General features: G+C 41.7%; 1 protein-coding gene across 4 annotated transcripts in view; it reads left to right on the top strand.

Annotated features, from left to right (window-relative positions):
* Window positions 1-23943, top strand: part of Smg6 (Smg-6 homolog, nonsense mediated mRNA decay factor (C. elegans)) — a 238595-nt gene that overhangs the window by 53550 nt on the left and 161102 nt on the right. For 3 of the 4 annotated variants that reach the window (NM_001002764.2, XM_011248660.2, XM_011248659.3), the window contains 2 exons: window positions 2449-2510; window positions 10667-10812. In NM_001002764.2, coding sequence (NP_001002764.1) covers window positions 2449-2510; window positions 10667-10812 — 208 coding nt within the window. Of the gene's footprint in view, window positions 1-2448; window positions 2511-8338; window positions 8408-10666; window positions 10813-23943 lie in introns of those variants that run through there. The other variant, XM_030245450.1, reaches the window with a different exon arrangement.

Raw genomic sequence — 23943 nt, forward strand, 5'->3', positions numbered from 1 at the left:
GTGAAATAACTAGGTTAAAATAGGAATAGATAATGTATACCTTTCTATCTGAAATTATTTCATATCTATGGAAAAGTTGTAAGCAACAGGGTGTGTGTGGTGTTTGCCTAGAATCCCAGCAATGAGGAGGTAGGTGGATGTGGGACAATTGCAAATTCAAGGCCAGTCTGGGCTACAGCAAGAGCAGGTCTGAAGGGATGGGGAAAGAACTTAGGGAGGCTGGGACAGTTGCCAGAGATAGACTATACCAGGTAAATTATCTGTGTGTAATTAGATGCCAGTCTGTTTGATGGGAAGCCAGTCTGTTCACACCATTCTAGTCTACTGCAGACTCTTAAGAGCTATTCTCTGGTCAAGGTTTTGCTACTAATTTTGGTAAAAGCTGTTGGTAAAACCTTTCCCACTATCCCTGACCTTGATAAAGCATGCTGTAACTAGCTTGAGCTTTTAAACTACATGTACATCATTTAGCTCTTTAATTGCTGTTCAGTGTAATTAATGCACTAAAGGCAAAAATAAAAATGGAAGCTTTATTCACCAAGTTTGATGTTGAAATCATTGCTGCATCTCATTTCTGTATAAAAGATAGAGAACTGCCATAATTTTATTGGTGGTGTGTTCTGCAGACTGATGACCCAGTAGTTTTTATTCTTTGGGGGTATACTACCCAGGGCTATTGAATTTGTTCCTTATTCTAATAGTTTTATCCTCTTTGCTTTTATTTTTTTACATTTATTTATCTGTTTGTTTAGTCCATGTATGTGTGTGGGCTCGAGTGTACATCTGGAGATCAGAGAGGAACATGTGGGAGTTGCTCCTCCTCTTCTACCATGTGGGTCTTGGAGATTGAACTCGGATTGCCAGGCTTGGAGTCAAGTGCCTTTACCTGCAAGCCATCTTGCTGATCCACTAGTTAATTCCCCACTTGAAATAAAAATTTCTTTAAAATTTTAAAAAAAGTCTTGAGGCAAGGTCTCACTGTGTAGCCCTGCTTCTCCTGGAGCTCTCTATAGAATAAGCTTGCCTTCGCCTCCGAGATCCACCTGCCTCCCACGGCCTGCTGGGTTGTGTGCAGCACCACTCTCAGCAGCAGGCAACAACTTCAGCCCTCCCTCCTGGCAGACCACAGGGTACTGTTTCTAGGACATCGGGGAGATAGTGATATTGAGTCTTGAAATTTCCCTGCTTGGGGCTGCAGAGATGGCTCAGTATCGACTGCTCTTCAGAGGCCCTGAGTTCAATTCCCAGCAACCACTTGATGACTCACAACCATCTGTAATGGGATCCACCGCCCTCTTCTGGTGTGTGTGAAGACAGCTACAGCATACTCATATACATAATGCAAATAAATCTTTTTTTTTAATTGTCTCTTCTTCCTTTGGAGTTCAATTTTACTCCCCAGCCCTCTCTTTATTTTCCCAAAGGAATTATCTCAGTTTAGATTGAGAAAGATTTTGTAGAATCTTTGATTCAAGATTGCAAACTGGTGGCTCATAGGCTACATGTGGCTAACAATTGAATTCGGAACTTAGCTAATGTTAAATATTTTTTATTTGTATCTAGTACTTAAAAAGCCAGAGCGGGCTGGTGAGATGGCTCAGCGGTTAAGAGCACTGACTGCTCCTCTAAAGGTCCTGAGTTCAAATCCCAGCAACCACATGGTGGCTCATCCATAATTGACAGCTACAATGTACTTACATATAATAAATAAATAAATCTTTAAAAAAAAAAAGCCAGAGCACTTTACATTAAAAACAAAACAAAACAAAACAAAACAACAACCCATATTTCATTTCCCAGCTTGGTTCTACATAGAACATTTGTTGGGACTAGAGAGTAACAGTCAGAGGTTCCTGTTGTCACCACCAACCTACTTTATGCCTGTCCTCTGTAGATACCCTAATCTTCAGCTCCAGATTCAGAACTGAACTCCAATTTCAAGTCAGTAAAGTATTGGAAGAGCCGCCTTAGTGATAAATACCTTAACCTTAGCTGTCAGAGGCCTGCTTTCCTACATAGGTAGAAAAACAGTTCATAAGTACGATCAGGAATTTCTCTAAAGTTGTTGTTACTCTATCTCTGTCAGAATTTAATTTCAGTTATTACGGAGCCAGGAGTGGCTTCTCATCCTATAGAGAGGAAGAGACATCACCCTCTGTAAACCTGCTCAGTTCAGATTCACGGCTTCCATGTCTGCACAAGGGTGCCACTGCCAGCAGAGGGTGCTGTCCACTCACTGAGTCTTGTGTTATCCTGGCTCAGCTGGAAGGCAGCTGTTGGGCATGTGCCCTGGGTCTGTGTGAGAGTTTGGGCATGTCCATTTGGTTCCCATCCCCAGTGCCCACCCCTTTAGACCCTGGCCAGGTTATTGTGTCACTGGGGACTGTATTCAGTAACAGGAAACTGGGGAAAGTTAATTGTTTTCTCCTCTCCCTTTTTCCCATGCAGCTGAACAAAAGGTTCATCCTCAGTTTTCTCCATGCCCATGGGAAGCTGTTTACCCGGATTGGGTAAGTGTGCAGGATGTTTATTTTATTTCCCTACATTACAAGTCATTTTGGAATTTAATATTGTTAGCAACTAGCCTGTGTTTGTAACTGAGGGCACAGGGTGTGAATTCTTAGAGGCCTCCACCTTCTCTTCATTCTCTTTCCTACTGTGTTCATAAAATTTGAGATATATCACTATCTTTGTCTTTCCTTTTTTTCCCTTTCTTTTCTAAAGCCATTCTTTTAGGACAGTCTTTCCCAGTCCCCTCTTCTTGTCCTCCTGGGTTCTGTTGACTCTGTCTTCCTGCTTAACTCCCAGGAAGTCTGAGATAGTCGTGCTACATCCTTGGGTGCAGCTTCCAGGGGTCCTCCTTGGGGAAAAATTATCTCCTAATCTTTCCTCAATAACAGAGTAACATTTTCCTTCCTCTGTGTTCTTCTGACCCATCCAACTTCCTATGCACTCAGTCCCTTGTGCCACATTGCTGATCTCAGTAAATCTCTGTAAGCCCCAGGGAAGGCAGTGTGTGCAAAGCCTTAGGGCTTTCTCCCTTGAGTTCCTGGGAAGAGTTTGAATGTTCCTCTTGGGCATCAGAAGAGTTTTCCTGGCAATATAAAAGCTGCACAGTGCCTTCAGTGTCAGAGGAGATGTGTGCTGAGTGTCTCTGTGCAGGGCCTCCTTGGGTAAGGGACATCAATGTGAAGAAGCAGCATCCCTTCTATAAAGGTGCACTGCTCAATTGGCTTTGGGTTTTTGAGACAAGGTCTCTTCTGTGTAGCCCAGGCTGGGTTAGAACTTGGCAACTTTCCTGCCTCAGCTTTCCAAGTGCTGGAATTCCCAAGAGTACCACTGTGCTTGGGTTCCTGTTGGCTTTCAATCTTTTTTGAATATTGGTTTTATTGTGAGCTGCCCTTAGAGGTGATTGGCTTCACATTGCAAATCTCCTGTTATGGCATTTTCCTTTTTCTTCAATGCCATGAACTTGTAAGGTTCCCTGTAATTATATAGGTTTTCTGCAGGGAGACAGGAGTCAGGTCGGCTTCCATATACTTTGTGTTTACTTTTTTAAGATGATGGAAGACTTTGTGTCCTGCTTGAAAAGCCATTGCCCTGTTGATTGTGAGTGAAAGTGTGCTTCACATTATATTCCTCTGGCATCATTTTGGGCAAGAGTGATACTCAGGGCCATTTTAAGGATATTTTAGATTCTGAAGTGACTTGGGATCATCGGAGAAGTGCCAAAAGATAAAAATCTCTACCATCTGAAATAAGTGTGGAGTAATTTATTTGGGAAAAATAAACTGTGTATGTTAGTTGCTTCTAAGTTCTCCCTAGCACCATCAGCATATGCTCCAGTGGAAGAAGCTTTGTCTAACTCAGCTGCATCCTGAGTGCTCATTTAACAGTTGTGTGGATGAAAAAATAAACATTCTAAGAAAAAGACAGATTGGAAATGGCCAGAGAAAAGTAACTGGTATTCCAAAAGGTTCCAGTAGACTTCAGCTGGTCATCAGTGAGTGCAGAGCTGCAGTAATGGTGGTAGCCGACATGTTCAGTATAGACTGGTGAGAGAACAGGAAGTACTAAATGCACAATTAAAATAAGCTGGTGCCTCCCTGTTAGCTAGCTTCTATGGTTGCCAGTTTTCACCTTTCTCTTCCTACCTTGCACTCAACTCTGAAACTCCTGTTTCCTTCTTTGTTCCTCCTTTCCTTTCCCCTGCCCCACCCCTGTCCCCATCATGTAGCTCAGGCTATGTGTGAAGTTCTGATCCTTCTTGTGGCCACCTCCTAAATGCCAGGCTTATACTCACACTCACATACCCATACCTGCTTTCCCCTTTCCTCTTGTGCTTGCTTGTCATTTAGACTTCCCTAGATCTTTTTTTTTTTTTTTTTTTTTTTTTTTTGGGTTTTCGAGACAGGGTTTCTCTGTGTAGCTCTGGCTGTCCTGGAACTCACTCTATAGACCAGGCTGGCCTCGAGCTCAGAAATCCGCCTGCCTCTGCCTCCCGAGTGCTGGGATTAAAGGCTTGCGCCACCACTGCCCGGCGTTCCCTAGACCATTTTGTCAGTGTCCAAGTTCACCAACTTCCAAACTATTGACATTTTGAGCTTTTGAGAGCCTGTATGTTTGTAGCACATTTCTATACATGACAGTCACATACTCTACTCCCAAGTTGTGATTAGAACTGTCTCCAGGCAAATGTTCCTTGGGGGGCAGAGTGCCCCTTGTGGATACCTATGGTTTTAAATGTGTCGTCTTCATCAGAAACATGGAAGTGAAAAGCTGTTATAAGTCTTACTTCAGAATGTATGATAAAAATATACATCATATATATATTCTTTAATATATATATTTTTAAAATCATTAATGTTAATTATATTTTATTTCTCTTTTAAAATTCTCATATTTAAGCACAGATACTTTGGAACAAATCTGGGGGAAAGCTACAGTAGTGGTTAAACACCTGGAAAAAGAGGACTAGGGATGTAGTTCAGTTGGTTTTTTTACTTGCCTAGGGTTCAGGAAGGCCCAAGTTTAATCTTCAGCACCAATAAAAACTGGGTGTGGTGGCATTCCTGTAATTCTACCCCTCAGATGGTAGAGGCAGAAGGATGAGGAGTTCAAAATCCATCACTGGCAAGGGATACATATGAGAGGGGAAGGGGGAGGGGGGAGGGGAGGAGGGGGAGACAGAGAGAAAATGAATGAATGAATTTCATTTACTCTGGTCTAGATTAATTTTCTGGATCTCTAATGTTCTTGAATATAACATCAGTTGTCAAAAAGTTAATCCAGGGTTAGTGAGGTGGCTCATTGGATAAAGGTGTTTGCCATAAGACTGATGACCTGAGTTCCATCAACAGGTAGAGAGAACCAACTCCTGCAATTTATCCTCTGATCTCTATCCATGCATTGAGGCACATGTGCTCCAACACACATTCTCTGTCTCTGTCTCTGTCTCTGTCTCTGTCTGTCTCTGTCTCTCTCTCTTTCTTAAAAAAAGAAAAAGAGATGATCCAGTTTTTGTCTTTATGAAAGGTGAGACATGGTCCTTTTCAATAAAGAAAACGTCTATCAGTTGTAGACATACTTCAGTCTCTGAATGGGTATTCCTCAAGTAACATTCCTATTGTTAAAAAAGGTGGAAGGGGGCTGAAAAGATGGCTTAATGAGTATAGAGAGTTCTTGAAAGAGATGCTGGCTTTATTCCTGGTACCCATGTTGGTATTATACTCCTGTACAGTACCCTGTAACCCCAATTTCAGAGGATTGGGTGTCCTTTTCTAACCTTTATGGGCACCTGCACACATATGGCGCGCATGCACACACACATACACGCACATAAGAAAAAAAAGTAAATATTTTTTAAAATATTTATTTATTTATATTTATATGAATACACTGTAGCTGTCTTCAGACACACCAGAAGAGTACATTGAATCTCATTATAAACGGTTGTGAGCCACCATGTGGTTGCTGGGAATTAAACTCAGGACCTCTGGAAGAGCAGTCAGTGCTCTTAACTGCTGAGCCATCTCTCCAGCCCTCTTAAATAGATTGTTGCTGAGGCTCATTCTAGTCCCTGTGTTCTATAGCAATATTGTGTTTTCTCTCATCACCCTGTGACATGGTTTAATTAAAAAAAATTTTTTTTTGTTGTTCCTGTGATGTTTTAAGTTATTAAAGAGTTAAGAAGTTGAGAAAAGTTAGGAATCCTGGTTCATTTCTGCAGAAAGTGTTGTCTAGCCCAGCTGTGTCCTCACCATCTGAGGGATTGGGCCTGCCCTGTTTGTTAGTCACTGTCTGAGGCATTCTTGAGTCTGGGTCCCAGTATTGTCTGAAAGATTGGTCTCTTGAAATTGCAATCCGAACAAGACAAGTTGTCCCTAGAGATCACAAGTAAGCCATGTAAGTCAGTAAAGTATATGCTCTGAAAATGATCAGTCTTCTTAGATTTGAAAGAATAGGAGCTGAGTCCTTGGACTCTAGAAGAGGATAGTCAGGGTTGCTGGAGGCCTTGATAGATGCTGTCCTGTGAGTTGGGTGAGACCTGCACTTGGCCTCAACTGAGAGAGGTCAGAAGCTGGCAACTGGTAGCATAAACTCTTGAATTATGACAACTAAAATAATTTTGCTTCCTCTTACTGCCTTGGTTAAAGTCACCACTCGAGTTTGTGCTTGCTTGCCTCAGCATGCTATTTGTACAGCTTCAAGACCTTGGAATGTAAAGACCTATGTATTTATTTTAGACTTGAGTTCTTTAAAAATCAAGTATTTGTATTTTAATTTATTTGTAAAATTGCTAAATGTCTTTAAATACCAAACTCAGAAGTATTTATGGTAGAGGAACTTTTTTATATTATACAATGTACATTGTAAAATATTTAGAAAACTTAGCAAAAAGAAAAAAAGTGGGCTGGTGAGATGGCTCAGTGGGTAAGAGCACCCGACTGCTCTTCCGAAGGTCCAGAGTTCAAATCCCAGCAACCACATGGTGGCTCACAACCATCCGTAACAAGATCTGACTCCCTCTTCTGGTGTGTCTGAAGACAGCTACAGTGTACTTACATATAATAATAAATAAATCTAAAAAAAAAAAAAAAGAAAAAGAAAAAAAGTTACTCATATTCATTTGTTTGGTTTTTGTTGATACTACATAGCTCTGAGGCATGAGCTACTATACCCAACGAAGTTGCTCATATTTTTAATAGCCAGAGATAACTGAATACCTTTAATGCTTAGTGTACATTTTAGGGTCATTTTGTGTGTGTGTGTGTGTGAATGCATGAATGTATGAAAGTAATGATATTAAACTGCTTTACAGTTGTTCACTGGATCTATGTTGAGGTTTCTTACATGTGAGTATAAATCAGTGGCAACTTTATAGGTAGTGCTGTTGGAGGTGCTTTTTGTTGGTTTTGGTTTTTTGTTTGTTTTTTCATTTATTTGTTTGTCTCACACTATAATCCAGCTGTTCTTGAACTCCATAGCTAGCCCAGGCTGGCCTTGAATTCACAACAGTCCTCCAATCTCAGTTTATAAGTTCCCAGGTGCTGTATGCCACCATACCTGTCTCTGCAATGTCTGAGCCTGTTTGGTGCTTCTGACAGTTTCTGTTTTCCTCCTCTTTTCCCTTTATTATTGTTGCTCGTGCTTTTTCTTCTTGTCTTAAATTTTATAATTATTTTATAAGTAACACCCAGAAACTCTTAGAAAATACAAAGCTATAGTTAAGGTTAATACTTCTCTCCACCCTGCCCCCAAGCTCATCCGTATCTCCATCCTTTGCTCTCCGAAGAAAGCACATTAGACATTGAGTTATATGTCCTTCTAGGCCTTTTTGCGTGCTTACGTATGTATTTGTGAAAACATAGTTTTGTGGATCCCCTCCACTTTTGTTTTTTGTTTATTTTGTTTCAAGACAGGATCTCACTATGTAATAGCCCAGGCTGGCCTCAAATTCAACTATCCTCCTGTTTTGGCCTTCTCATTGCTAACATTACAGGCGTATGCCACCATGTACAACTTTGGGTTTTGAATTTGTGTGTACTTGTACATAGACAATGTACTTTAAATATATGTAAATTATATACCATGATTGTATTAGTTTTATTATAAATTTTTTTGTAATATGTAGGTAAGGTACAAAGATACTTCTCAAAGAAAAGTACATGAAACTACTTACAGTTTCAAACCAAAATAAGAAAGAATTTTGGTTATAAATCTTTGAAACAGATTTGTATTCATTATTGAATCCTGAAAAGATGACATTTTGTTTGTTGTAGGTTTTATTTGTTTGTTTGTTTTGAGACAGGGTCTCTTCTCTCTCTTATAGTCCTGGCTGTCCTGGAACTCACTGTAGACCATGCTGGCCTCAAACTCACAGATTTATCTTCCTTCCTTTGCAAAGGTGACTTTTAACTGTACTTTTTCCATTTGTTGCTTAAGAACACTTGATTTTGTCTAACTCTCCTCTACTACCACCCAACAGATTGTCAGTTTCTCTTTTTAAGACAGAGTCTCCTTCAGTGGCCCTGGCTGGGCTAGAACTTGTTCTGTAGATAAGACCAGCCTCAAACTCACAGAGATCTGCCTGCCTATGCCTCCTGAGTTCTAGGAATGAGCCATATTCTCTTAGATTTGATGTGTGAGGCTAATCTACATTCTTAACCATTGATTCTTTAATTATGTTGTGCTAACCCAAGGAAGCTTTTTTTGGGGGGGGGGTTGTTTTAAGTTTCTGAAAAAAAGAATGAGCATTTGACTTGTGCTCATTTGAGACTTTAGTCTGACCATGGAGTGTTAATGGATCTGTTTCAGTTCCTACCCCGGGGAAGAGGCTTCCTCAGACACATGTCCCATGTGACACTTCTGTCCTGTCATTCTGTGCTGGCGCTTTACTGCCTTTCAACACGGAGACACATGGCTCTGAAACTTGCCCAGCATGGCTGCTTTTCTTGCAGAGTGAACTCTGCTCTTCTTGTAATGAGAAGTACTCGCCCCCTCCCCACCTCCATCTAGAGAGAGTGCTGCACAGTGTCAGGATTGAAAATGAAACCTTTGTTAGAGCCCACGGGGAAAAATGGATCCAATCCAGCCACAAACATCACTCCCTGCCATTCCTAGTCTATCAAGAGTTTTAGCAGCTCTGAAGATTTTTAGAGGGAAACAATTTTTGCTTTGTTTTGTTTTGCTTTGTTTTGATTTGGGGCAGGCACTTAAAATGGCATAGGGGTCTCGGAAAGTAAACGCATGGCATGTTTTGGGCCAGTAAAAATGAGGACACTTAAGCAGAGGCAGACTAGAGTAAACTGTGATTGGCTTGTAGCTGAGCCATGACTTCTGGGCACCAGAGGGTCAGCAGTACAAGTTACCATCCAAAGGAAAGGTATAAAGATTGCCAAGGTTTGATAAAGCTCTGAGGTTTTCTTATCAGGGAAGGATGCTATTTAACGATAAAGATTAAGGTTGGAGCAAAACTCACACCACCTTTTCCCAGGATTTGAGAAGGATTGTCTGCCTTGACTTTCCAGAAGCTATTTATTAATCCAGCCTAGAGCTGTTCCCCACTGCACCCCTCAGAGTACCACAAGCAATTTGATGGGGTAGGGTGGGGGGTGGTAAAAGATATTTTGCTGACCACGAATTGTTCAGCATAGCCCTAAGGCCTGTGTGCCTGGTTTCTCTCTGTAGCACCAAGTTTGAGTTTGCTTTTTATTTCAGAGGATTTCAGCTGTGGTTTACTCCTTGTTGCCAAAGGAGCTCCAGGCATGCACCACTGTTTAGGATCCAGTGGCCACATTTGGCAAGCACTGGTTTGAATGACCTCTCCTTAGAAGCCCTAGGTCACTGGCTGGATTTCTGCCTCCCTACATTACAGGCTCTTCCTGTATTGGGAGTGGCAGTTGGCCAGGGCATTGTATTTCCACTGGTCTGAAAACATACAGACCCGATGAGCAGAGGCTTGTGAAAGGGAGGAGAGCAGCCCAGGAAAGGCTAGAAACAGACCATTGGGAACCCTAGGTTAGGCGTCCTTCAAGGGAGAGTTTGGGACCCATGGGTAGGCAGTGAGTGTGATAGTGCCTAAGAAGGCAGAGCATTGCTCTTTCCTTTTCGTTCTTTTTGTTTTTAAATTTTAGACAAGCTATTGCTGTGTATCTTTGGCTAATTGAACTTGAGATCCTCCTGCCTCAGCCATTCAAGTGCTGGGTTTACAGGCATGATCTACCATGTCTTGTTTCTGAAGTAATTCTTTAAGTAAAGAAAGTTTTTTTGTGATTAGATTCCTTTTACGGAGCACAGTTTTCATAAAGGAGACTTAGGGATGGTGTAGGTACTAAAATTTAAAGGAAATATTCTCACTGTCTAGAAAATCTGTTTCAAACAGAAACTCTTATCAGTTTGAATCCATTTAATATGGGGGGTGGGCTGTGCTAAGAAATAGCCTGCTAAATAAAGTATAATAACTTACAACAGCTATTTATCCAGTAATTGAGTTGTTTTTATCTCTAAGCTTTGAATATTTTTCTTTTTTCTTCTATATGTGCAAAACTGTGGAATAAGTAGGAAAGAAACTTCCTAGGTATTAGTTGTGTGCTTGGGAGAGGGGAATTGTTCTTCTGAGTGCCTTTAAGAATGTGCCTCAATAATGGAATCCCCATATTTGTAGGATGGAGACATTCCCTGCAGTGGCTGAGAAGGTCCTTAAGGAGTTCCAAGTATTGCTGCAGCATAGCCCATCTCCTATTGGAAGTACCCGTATGCTGCAGCTTATGACCATCAACATGTTTGCCGTGCATAACTCCCAGTTGAAAGGTAAGGGAAATCTAATTTCTCCATCTAGACAGAGTTGAATTTAGTATCTTTGCTACCTTATCACTAACCCCATCTCCACACACACAGACACACAACACACAACACACAACACACACACACACACACACACCTCTCCCTTCTATTGCTTCTTAGATCTTTATTTTAGTCTCTAAATTCTGTAAGACTCTATAGTGCTTGGTTGGGATATTAAGGAGAGATTTGTAAATATAAAGTTTAATTTAAAAATCCAGAGATGCTTTTGCACATCTGGCTATGCTAATGGCAGCAGCAAGGCCTCTTAGAGGCTGCATACCCAGGACTTCTCCCAAGAGAGAGGCATTGCTGAAATGTTTCATTCCAGAGACCGTATGCTTGGCAGGGATTAGGCATTGCTGTTTCTGGACTCGTGTACCCTGTTTGTTCAATATGGAAAAGTCTAGTTCCCTATGGGATATCCCTTATGGGACCCTGCCAGAGAGTAAGAACAGAGAATTGATGAGCTTTGGTGACTCAAATCTGGAAGCACAAAACCCACCAGGCCCAGAATCTGGCCAGTGTACTGGTATGCGTTCTGAAGTGTTTTTCTGAACACTTCTCCCCACACCCCCGTATGAGGCGGGAGGCCAGGAGGGAAGGGCAGATTGGCAGAATTTTAAAATGTTCTGATGACCATGCTGCATTTGAAGGATGTTTCTAGGATCCCTTCCCCTCCCTCTTCCTCACTTAGGTAAGGCTGATGTGGTTTGACTTGGTAGAAATATGTAGTCTGAGTGACATTATTTTGTGTTTCTTTACACCATGTTGCCAAGGAGTCATTCCAGAGCATCAACAGGGAATGTTTGCTCAGATTCTTATCTGCAGTGCCAGGAAGTAGGAATTGCCCCATGGAGACTGTGTCACAAAGCAGATGTAATGTCTCTGGACAGTGCCACTGGCTCTTCAGTTCACCTTTTCTCAGAAATTTCTCCTCTCACCTGCACTTGATCTGCTTCCCTTCCTGTCCATATTAGGATCTATGTTCAACTTGCTGCTGCTAGGGAACTTCCGTAATGAGTGAGCCTGCCGAACTTTCCCTATGGACAGGGCTTCTCTTGGGATTTGAGGAGCTTCTTAGCTGGTCTGCCTGGGTTTTCAATCATATCAGTCCTGGAAGACATTTCCTCATCAGGTTGACTTATACAGCATCCAAAATGTTCAGCAATGGGCAAGATACAGAGGCTTAGGAGCCTTCACAACTTAGCCAATTTTTTGCTGAGGTGGCTGTTTGCTGAGGTGGGGTTGCCAGAGGCCTGGAGCCTTAAGGGACAGCACTGATTTCTAAGGAGAAGGAAATAAATAAGTTTGTAAAATGCTGCCCTAGTGAGGCTGTGCAGTCCTAAAGGGAGGGAAATTTTGCTACCAAGAATGAAGCTCTCAGGGTGTGGTGGCACATGCCTTTAATTTTGGTCTACTTATCGAGTTCCTGACTAGCCAGAACTACATAGTAACACTGTCTGCTCAATGGGCTCTGTAAGTAGGGCCTCCAGTTGCCCCTGTATTCATTTTCTGCTTTCCTACCCAAGCCACCACTGCCGTGTGAGCTGGAGAGCTGGGACACACAGTTCAGCAACAACTGACATATGGTCTCTATAGATGTGAATATAAAGAACCTGGTTTCAACACTTTTGGTGGAAAGGAGTACCCTAGACTTTCATAGACCACCAGTGAGTCTTTTTCTTGTAGCTGTTAAGTAAAGGTTAAGAAAATAAGGGTGTTTGATATCAGTGGGAGGAACAGCCCTTGGGCCTGAGGGGGTTCGATATCCCAGTGTAGGGGAATGCCAGGGCGGAAAGGTGGGAGTTGGTGGGTGGGTAGGGGAGCACCCTTATAGAGGCAGGGGGGAGAGAGAATGGGATAGGAGATTTCTAGGGGGCAGGGGGAGACCTAGGAAGGGGGTAAAATTTGAAATATAAATAAAGAAAATATCCAATAAAAGAAAAAAAGAAAGAAAATATGGGTGAAAGGAAGATAAAGGATAGAGGACTCTTGCGTATTTGAGGCCAAGATACTTTTGTAGCACTTTTCTGTAGTTGGTCATGAGGTGGATCCTCTAGTCAGGAATGACAAGTAAAGGCCTATAGCCCCACTCCCTGTACTGCCCTTGCCCTGGCTCTCACCTCCATGAGGCAAGAGGAGCCTGAGCTGAGGTGGTCACAGGCTCCAAGGGTGGTTCAGGGAAAAACAACCCAGGCCACAGGATATAACACTCAACTGGGACACAGAGCTCTGCGGACGTGCTGCCAAGTACCCGGTGTGCAGCTGAGGCGGCCATCCAGACCCCACTGTGTGGGCTGCCATTGGGATAGGGGTGAACAGAGCACTCAGCAGGGCTGGTTGGTGGGAAGATGCACTTTTCCATTTCCCAGCACATGAGTCATCTTCTCTGGGCCCCTGTGCTGTGCTTGCACGGACAGTGGCAAGAAGGGGGTGTTGTGGCTGAGTAGCAGCATCTGTGCCGGGGGTGGAGAGAGAAGAGGGCTGGGGAGAGGGTAACGATTTAAGTCCTTCACTAATCAGCAGCACTTTGAATCACATTTTTATGAGTAAGGAAGTGATAAATCAAGCTCTGTGTGTTCAGCCCCCAAGTTCTGTCAGCTGGTGCCCTTCTAACGGGTTCTCTCCCATCTAGTCTGCAGGCTGTCACAGTCACCACCTAGCCACAGGACCCTGGCTGTCTGAAACCAGGAAGTAAGGCCTGACACAGCCTGGCCTCCCAGGTGCTTTGGGTCCACGGTGATTTGGCAGTCATTGCAAGTTACAGAACATCTGGACCATCATTTTTCTTTCCATTCCCTCTTGGATATGTCCTTCTGGGTGGGTGTTTACATATGTCAGTTCCTGGATTCTCTGGAGAAGAGCATTCCAGCCTGAAGCAGAGGTGATCTTGTAGCCCAGAAAGATGTTAGATCCTTTGTCCTTGTCAGAGCCATTTCCATAGATGTGGGGTCAGAATTATGATTTGGAGAGCAACAGAGCTTCCTTAAAAAGTGTGTTCTTTGCTGATGGCCCCCAGTCCTGCAGTACTATCATAGGTCATTCTTGTGTTTTGTGTTCCCTTTTCAAGAACTACCTTCTACTACAGTAGGCCAGGGTATACATAATGTGCTTGCTAACATTTTATGGTATTTACTTTTTAAATAAGCTTTTATTGTAGACTTGAAATATTTACAAGCTTTGGATATGGTAGGAGACAAAGTAGGGGGGCAAAACTGTGGTAGAGAGAATGGTGTCCTCCCCTGCATTAGGTTTTGGAGATACTAACTTCCTTGATCATGAGCCCTATGCAAGATCCTACCCCTGTGGTATTAGAGTCAGCTTGGAATCCTAGCACTCTCTACGAGATGATTGGAGACAGCTACATTTGAGGTCAGGATGGGATATTTGGGGGTCCTTAGGCTGGTATTCATTAGACACAGGTATTTATTGAATGCATGTATGTTGAATGCAAGAAGTTGAAGGCCATGGCTCTAGGAAAGCTGTGTGCCTTGCTTGGCTAATCTTCAAAGTTGGTAGCTAAATGGCTGGTTCCTCGAGTGATGTCACAATGTCTGTAGCATTCAGAGCCTAAAAGGAGAAAAGGCCTTCTTCCTGTATCTCAGTATTTAATACTTCAGTAGCCATTTGGGTAGCTGGTAAGAAGCTAAAAGGTAAATTGTTGAATTTAACCACAAGTACTTCAAGAACTTTAATTTAAAAAAAAAATGTAACTTAAGGAAATAAAACTAGTTTCTCGAGGACAAGTAACTGAAGCAACATTTGTGGTAGGGCATCATGGAAACCTCTTTGCATCCCCCATCTGTGCCCAATTTATTCCAATCTGGACTTCCACTCGGTGCCCCCACTCTTTTTAAAAATATGATTTATAATTTTTGAAATCAAAACCATCTCAGGCACACTGTTTTATTTTACTATATTATTGGATTATATTTCCTATAAATCACTGGATATTACTCATTGGCCACCATTGGAATAACTTCCCTTTTCTGTGCCCTGGCCTTTTCTTTTCCCTTCTCTATTTGTTCATAGAGTATGACTCCATTTCAGTCCTGCGGAAGAGCCCTAGTAGCAGCAAGAGGGCACCCAAGAGACACTTTGTGAGTGTGTGTGTGTTCATGTTGCTTGCTCTAAGGGAACATCTAGGAGTTAGAATTGGGCAGAGTCAGACTGGCTTTCATTTCATGATCCTTCATGTTTGCTTTTGGTTTGGTTTGGTTTCTGTTTTTTGAGACTGCATCTCATTCTGTAGCCCAGGCTTGTTTCAAGAAATACTCCTACACCACCTCCTGAGTACTAGGATGACAGGTATGGACCACTATACCTAGCATATACATACTTTATGTTATTAATATTCCCGAATTGCAGGAAATAGAGGAAGTGACACCTAGGTGTCTTGGGGGAATTGAGAACTACAGCTGTCTACCTGGCACTAACAGTTTAACCTATAGGCATGAGCTTCTTCATGCCATTAATAATATATGGGAGGTGACTATGGTTGAGAAGTTCTAAGACTTTTGGGAAGAACAATTTGTTCTCTCGTCCAAGTTACTTTTAAGTCTTTTACTCAAGCAGAATGTATGACGTGGCAGACCCTCTGCTTGACAGAACAGTTGTACAAAGGAAATCCACCTTTCATAAGGGCTAGACTTGGGGAGGCAGGCTGTTTAGCCAGACTCCTTTCCCTTGGCAACCTGAATATGGCTGTTGCTGAAGTTTCTGGAAAAGAAGAGTGACAGAAGTAGAGGGGTCAGGGACTCACCTTTTTTTCCAGTTCTGAGTTCCAGTGTCTCTCTTGTTTTCAGAATGAATCTACTGCTTTAGGCTGAGGAAAGAGAAACTGTAGTGAAAAGTTAAATGAGGAAGTTCAGTCATGCCAATAAAATTAAGCTTACTCTTAGCATCTCTATTAAGGAGATGCTCTTTGTTTACCTGAAGATAACAGTGTGTCTTAGTGCCCATAGCTGGTTGGTATCATGAAGAGTGCAATATCCCATTGGCAGACAAGATTATGCTAAGTCTGCATTTAGTTTAAGTTGCCATTTAATTCTCAATTTGGCATCTTTTTCTCTGCCAAAGACTTACACTAAAGGAGAAATACTGTTTAGGGAAATTTTGGAAGCAAGGTTTGCAGCCACCTTTTCCATTGTTTTTCCTCAATTTATTTACTTAACTTGTTCTTCAGTGTTGGCACTCAATTCAGGTCCTAGCACATCTAGGTAAACTCTTTATCATTGAGCCAAATTCCTAGCCCCAAATATATATTTAAAGCTTGGTTTGTTAGACTTTTTAATGGGGCTTTTTTGTTTGTTAAAAGTATATGGGGCTGGAGAAATGGCTCAGAGATTAAGAGCACTGGGTGCTCTTCTAGAGGACTTAGGTTCAATTCCTAGCACCACATGGCAGCTCACAATTATATATAACTCGAATTCCAGGGGACCCATGGCACCAGGGATATATATGGTGCACATATGTATGCATGAAGGCAAAATACCTATACATATAAAATAAAAATAATTACATCTTTTAAAAAAGAAATAAAGGCCTATTTCAAGAGGAAAAAATTATTTACAAAGTTTAAATTTATATAAGAACTATATATCAAATACTATATTTTGTATATTTCATATACTATATTTTGATCATATTTACCCCCACTCTTCCTGTTTCTATTCTCTACCTTCGTATTCCCCCAACTTTGTATCTTTTGTTGTTGTTTGCAATTTGAGACAGTGTTTCTTTGTGTATCCTTTGCTGTCCTGGAACTAGCTCTTGCTAGCTTTGAATTTACAGAAATCAGACTCCTAAATCCTAGGAGTGCTGTACCATTGAGTCTGGTTCACCTACCAAACACCACACCTTTAAAGAAAATTGAGTCTTTATCCCACAGAAGCTGTCAGTAGTCCATGGCTCCTTGATAATTAGGGGTTGGTTTGTAAACCCCTTTTCTCTTTATGTTAGACTGTCGACTGCCTTGATTGTTTATAAATCTTGTGCAGTTACACACAGCTGTTGTGAGTTCATGAGTGCAGTAGTTCTGTAATGTCCAGAAGATGCTGTTTTGCTGTTGTCCTCTCTGACAGCTTATTTAAATCTTGCCCCTTGTATCTTGACAGAGGGTGTAATATAGATGTCTTATTTGTGACGGAACACTCCACTCACATATATTCTCTCCACTTTGACCCCATGTAAGTTTCTTTGTAACCCTCCAGTGCACAAAGAAACTTCTCTAATGAGGTATGAGATGTACACTAATCTATGTCTGTGGGTATAGACATAAGAATTTAGAGAGCAGTTTAATACTATGTCCATTTAGTTGAGAAACAGTAGTAGGTTTACCCTTGGGGCCTGTGATTTCCCCAGCTATGAGTTGTTGACCAGTTTTACCGTATCATGCATGTGTTTCCTCCTGTGGACTTACTAAGTGCAATCAGGAAGTGATTGGTAACCTTAGAGTATTCTTGTCACTGTCACACCAGTGGCACATCTTGCCATGCCTCTTTAATTGTAGGCCAATAGGCTTGTGACTAGTTAAAGCTGTTGATCACTTCCCCCACCCCCACCCCCACCCCCACAGCAGAATATATAATACCTTCTAGTACCAAAGCTAGCCAGCAGGAAGGGAGTTTTCTAGTCAATACCAATTTTATTTCTCTATGTTCTGTGACCAATGTGTGTAGTGTCTTTACCAGTAGGGCCTCATATTCAGCTATGGTGACCAAACAAGAGCAATGGCAATAACTTGAATTATTCTGGGGGCCTCCAGGACACCTCTGATCAACCCAAGAGGAGGTATCCCATCCCTGACAGCCTCTGGCTTCTGTGATGAGCATAATCTGCTCTGTAGGGTCACTCCAGGGACTTTATGTGAAAGAGAGAGAGGGAGGAGAGAGAGAGGGGAGAGAGAGAGAACACAGAAGAGAATGAATATGAATGTGCTTCCATATCTCTTTTTCAAAGATCCTTAGTGTTAGTTATTCCTCCCCAGCCTTATTCTTTGTCATACTCTCCAGTCCTCCTCTCACCTTACCGCCCCCACCCCCCGTGATTCCCCCCCTTCTCCTTCATCTGGCCTGTGTTCTGCTATTCCCCCCTCTTTTAAGATTTTTTTTCTCCCTCTCCACTAATAATTTCTTTCTAGCTTCCTGGATTCTACAGGTATTCCAAAGTTAAACAAACAAATCTAATATTCAAAGCTAAGACCCATATGTGAGTAAGAACATGAACATTTGTCTTTTTGGGTTGGGTTTCCTCAGAGTATAATGTTTCTAAGCTCCATTAATTTACATGGAAGTTTTGTGATTTCTTTTTTCTTTTAAAGATTTTACACACACACACACACACACACACACACACACACACACTGTAGCTGTCTTCAGACACACCAGAATAGGGCATCAGATCCCATTACAGATGGTTGTGAGCCACCATGTGGTTGCTGTGAACTGAACTCAGGACCTCTGGAAGAGCAGTCAGTGCTCTTAACCGCTGAGCCATCTCTCTAGCCCAATTTCATTTTTCTTTACAGCTGAATAAAATTCCACTGTATGTAGGTACCACATTTTCATTATCAGTTCATCAGCTAATGAGCATTTAAGCCTGTCCTAACTATTATGAATAAAAGAGTGATAAATATGGATGAAAATGTGTCTCTGTAGTAGGAAAAAAAAGAGTCCTTTGGTTATGTGCCCAGGAGTGGTATGCCTGTATATGGTAGGTCTATATCTAGTTTTTTGAGGAACGTCCATACTGATTTCCACAAAGGCTGTACCAGTTTCCACTTCTAGTAATAGTGCATTCATTAGGCTCTCCATCCCTCATATCCCTGCCAACATTTATTGTCTTTATTTTGATCTTTGAGACAGGATCTCACTGTGTTATCCTGGCTGACCTGGAACTCATTATGTAGACTAAGCTGGCCTCGAACCAAGCGTTTTGTTCTGCCTTTGCCTCTCCAGTGGTAGGGTTAAAAGTTTGGGCTACTGTGCTCACCTGATTTTTTTTCTTTCTTCCTTTTTAATATTTTTTAAAGAATTATTTATTTTATGTTTATGAGTACACTGTAGCTGTCTTCAGACATACCAGAAGAGGGCATCAGATCCCATTACAGATGGTTGTGAGCCACCATGTGGTTGCTGGGAATTGAACTCAGGACCTTTGGAAAAGCAGCCAGTGCTCTTAACTGCTGAGCCATCTCTTTACCACCGCTGTCCTACCCCCATCCCCCAAATTGTTGTTGAGCCCATCTGCTCATCTCTACCTCTGGCCCTGGGCAACCTCTGATTTGCTTTCTTTTGTTGTAGTTAGCTCTGTCTTTTCTAGAGTTTCACATAAATGGAATCATACAATGCTTGCTTTTTTGTGTCAGACTCAGTAGATTGCTTTTATGGTTTATACATGGTCTATTTTGTTGGTATTTTATTCTTTTATATTACCAGATAGTACTCTGTTGCAAAGAAACACTGCATCTAAACCTTTGATTTACTGTTGTCCTGTATATGATCCATGAGTGAGGGCATGAATGTGCTACAGCTCTGTGGAGTGGCTTCTCTTTATGGATGGGTTCTGGGTGTCAAACTCAAAGATTGTCAGGCTTGTATGACAACCATGTTTACCAACGTAACCATCTTCCAGACCTGCTTTTTTCATTTTGTTTTGTTTTTTAATTCTAATATCTGTTAACATTTGGATTGTTTCTAGTTTTGAGCCATTATGAATTAAACTGCCATAAACATTTATATATGCCTTTGAGTGGAAATACTTTCATTTCTCTTATGTGAATTCCTAGACTTGGATTTGCTAGATCCACAAAGGTCTATATTTAATTCCATAGAAACTGCTCTGTTTTCCATGGTTGTTAGATACTTAACACTCACCAAAGTCTTTGAGAGGTCCACTTTATATCTTTGCCAAAAGTATCTGATATTGTCTGTTTGGGGGATTTTGTTTGTTTGGTTGGTTTAGAGGTTTTTTTTGTTTTGTTTTGTTTTTGTTTTTCCCCCCAAGACAGGGTTTCTCTTGTGTAGCCCAGGCTGTCCTAGAACTCACTCTGTAGACCAGGCTGGCCATGAACTCAGAGATCTGCTTGCTCTGCTCCCAGAATTCGAGGATTAAAGACATGAGTCACCACTACCCAGCTGTTAATTTCTGTTTTAACTGTTCTAGCACTTTTTCATGTTGGTAATAAATTATATTTCCCTAATTAATGATTTTTCATGTGTGTATCTTGCTTGACAATTTAGATCTCTTGCCCATTTTAAAAACCAAGTTGTTATTATTCAAGCTCTCTGCAGAATCTGTAGTTTGACAATTGCTTTGTCCCAATGATTCCAATTATGTTTCTTCTTTCTTACCTGTGTTTCTTTGTTTTATGGTGAGAATCCAGAACTTTGTGTGTCTAGGGAAACACTGTTACACTCAGCTCTTTCCACAGCCTCTCTTAGTTTCTTTTGGATAGATTTGTTTTGTTTACTACATTTCATGACGCTCCTCTAGGTTTCCATTTGGGGAGGTGCCTATGTGAGGAACTATACTATATATAGTTACCTTCCTTCCCAGGAAGAAACGGTAAGTAGCACGTGGCTGTTCAACCACCTGAGGCCCAAGATCTGTGCGGCCACACTACCTTTATTTAATCTTTAAAAGAGACTGCTTTAGGACTAGCAAGATGGCTCATCACATGAAGACAGTTATTATCAAGCCTGACAACCCAAATTTAATCCTCAGGTCCCACAGAGATGGTGAAAGGGGAGAACTAACTCCCCAAAGTTGTCCTCTGAGCACCAGACCTCCCCTAACACACACATCATAAATCAATGTCATAAAAAGTTTTGTTCTTTTTTTTTTTTTTTTTCAAAAGATTCTCATGGTGTTTTTTGAGACAGAGTTTCTCTGTGTAGCTCTGGCTATTTGTAACTCACTCTGTAGACCAGACTGGCCTCAAACTCAAGAGATCCATCTGTTTTTGTGTTCCAAGTGGTGGGGTTAAAGGTGTGCTCCCTTGTGCTGGCCATCATCAGTGCCTTAAGATTTTAAAAGTATGTTTTCCTGAATAGTTTGTTGTGTTTCTGAGTGGTTCTGTGTATTTAGTTTACCAGAGAAAATGCTGTGGTTTTTCTCTTCTCTTCTCTTCTCTTCTCTTCTCTTCTCTTCTCTTCTCTTCTCTTCTCTTCTCTTCTCTCTTCTCTCTTCTCTCTTCTCTCTTCTCTCTTCTCTCTTCTCTCTTCTCTCTTCTCTCTTTCTCTTCTCTCCTCTCTCTCTCCCCTCTCTCTCCCCCCCCTCTCTCCTCTCTCTCCTCTCCCTCTCTCTCCTCTCTCTCTCCTCTCTCTCTCTCTCTCTCACTCACTATTTTATTTATCACAAGTCCCGACTGTAGCACAGGCTGGTCAAGAACTCAGCCTACCGAGTGTTGGGATGACAGGCATCAACTCTACACCTAGCTCTTTTTTGTTTAACTTCATTATGACTAGAGCACCCATATGCAGAGAGGCAAGGACATTTAGTTTCCTCTGTCCTTTTCCAGTTTCTGCCCATTTATATTCTTGTGATATGACAATGAAATGATCAGGTTCATAATTGTCAGTTTTCCCCAGAAGTGTTTCGTGTACAGTACACTTGCTCTGAGAGCTAATTGGGTGAGAGAAAAAGGTACTGACTAGAAAGCAAGGAAGAGGAGAAGCCTGCAGCTGAAGTGATGGATATCATTTATTTTCAAGAGAGTGTGAGCTAGTGATCTGGAAAAGAGGGCTCTCTTGTTTCAGCCACATTACATTACATATCTGGTGAACCCTATTGGCCCATAAAATCCTTTCCATTAGTCAGGGTACTCTGTGCTTTTGTTCTTGACTGCTGCTGTTCTTAGAGCTGTTTGGTTGCTTGCATGTCTCAATTTCCTCTTTAGATGGCAGACAGTCATGTGTTTTGGAATGTATTTACGGTAATTGGAGCTTTTTAGCTTGGTTAAGTCCTCCTTCAGATCTAAGACTCCCCATTTTAAAGCTTATGTTCGGAAAATGCCCGTGTGATCCCTTGTCCCAAGTGCCAGCGGCAGATGCAGCAGTTGACACGCTGCTGGGAGTCCAACTGCTGGGTAGCTTTCTAAAATCCAGACGCGTGCTGTTCACACTCTGACTTCTGAGGGAAGGAGCAGTGGTTAAGAGAGAGGAGGGGTTGGCTGGGGGCCGGAGGGAAAAAGCTCTCATAATGCCTGCCCAAGGCTGAAGGGCTGTATCGGCTTTCTTCCTCTCTTCTCCAGCTGGCGTTGGTAGGGAGAGTAAATCACCATAGAGTGATTGTGAGCTGAATCCACTGGAGACTTCTGTGAGACACATCTGTGACATCACCTTGTTATCACTGTCTGTTCTGCATAACCTCTTTTCACCTCTCCCCTGAGAGAGGGTGATGCCCAGAATTAATGTCAGGGCAGTGAGCACAGGAAAATGTGTGGTAACTTATTTTTGAGATGCCTGCTAAAAGTACACACTCAGGTCATTGCCACATTTCTTCAAGACTCCTCAGTGGAAGAAAAACCTTCCATGAACACAAAGCCCGATCATCCATTGTTGCTAAATCTTCAAGTGTGGGAGGGACAAAAATCTAGAAAGTTTTGAAACCTTTTAAAGAATATTTTTATCTATATTTTATGCATGAGTGCTTTTGCTTGTATGTATGTATGTATGTGCACTATTTGTGTTCCTGGTGCAGGTGGAGGTCAGAAGAAGGCATCAGACCTTTTGGAACAGGAGATGGCTCTGAGTCACAATGTGGATGCTGGGAACAGAACTGAGAACTCTGGAAAAGTAGCTAGTACTCTTAATCATTGAGCCATCTTTCCAGACCAGTTTTGAAATTTCTTTTTTTTTTTTAAATTGGATATTTTCTTTATTCACATTTCAAACGTTATTCCCTTTCCCACCATCCCCCCCTCAAGGGAATTCCCCCATCCCACTCCCCCTCCTGGAACTGCAAACTGCAGTTTGTTAAACTTCCTAGATTGTTAAATTAAATTATAATAAACTGTTAATTTTTTTCAGAATATTAAAAAAAAAATAGCTGGCCGGGCATGGTGGTGCACGCCTTTAATCCCAGCACTTGGGAGGCAGAGGCAGGCAGACTTCTGAGTTTGAGGCCAGCCTGGTCTACAAAGTGAGTTCCAGGACAACCAGGGCTATACAGAGAAACCCTGACTAGAAAAAAACAAAAAACAAAAAACAAAAAAACCGAACAAACTAAAAAACAAACAAAAAAATTGCTGGGTCCTCAGGTAATACTATGTTCAATTTTCTAAGGAACCACCAGACTGATTTCCAGAGTGGTTGTACCAGCTTGCAATCTCACCAACAGTGGAGGAGTGTTCTTCTTTCTCCACATCCTCCCCAGCATCTGCTGTCACCTGAGTTTTTGATCTTTGCCATTCTGACTGGTGTGAGGTGGAATCTTAGGGTTGTTTTGATTTACATTTTTCTGATGACTAAGGATGTTGAACATTTCATTAGGTGTTTCTCAGCCATTCAAGTTTCCTCAGTTGAGAATTCTTTGTTTAGCTCTGTACCCCATTTTTAATAGGGTTATTTGATTCTCTAGAGTCTAACTTCTTGAGTTCTTTGTATATATTGGATAGTAGCCCTCTATCAGATTGGTAAAGATCTTTTCCCAATCTGTTGATTGCTGTTTTGTCCTAGTGACAGTGTCCTTTGACTTATAGAAGCTTTGCACTTTTATGAGGTCCCATTTGTCTATTGTTGATCTTAGAGCATAAGCCATTGATGTTTTGTTCAGGAAAACTACCCCTGTGCCCGTGTTCAAGGCTCTTCCCCACTTCTGTCAGTTTCATTCTATCTGTTTTTTTGTGGAGGTCCTTGATCCACTTGGACTTGAGCTTTGTACAAGAAGATAAGAATGGATCCATATGCATTCTTCTCCATGTTGACTGCCATTTAAACTGGCACCATTTGTTGAAAATGCTGTCTTTTTTCCACTGGGTGGATTTAGCTCCTTTGTCAAAGATCAAGTGACCATAGGTGTGTGGGTTCAAGTGATCCCTCATTGTTCCTTTTGCTTACTTATTTAAGAAAAAACATTTTATGTCTGTGGGTGTTT

This window comes from Mus musculus, chromosome 11, assembly GCF_000001635.26.
Source record: "Mus musculus strain C57BL/6J chromosome 11, GRCm38.p6 C57BL/6J".
NCBI classification, from domain to species: Eukaryota; Metazoa; Chordata; class Mammalia; order Rodentia; family Muridae; genus Mus; species Mus musculus.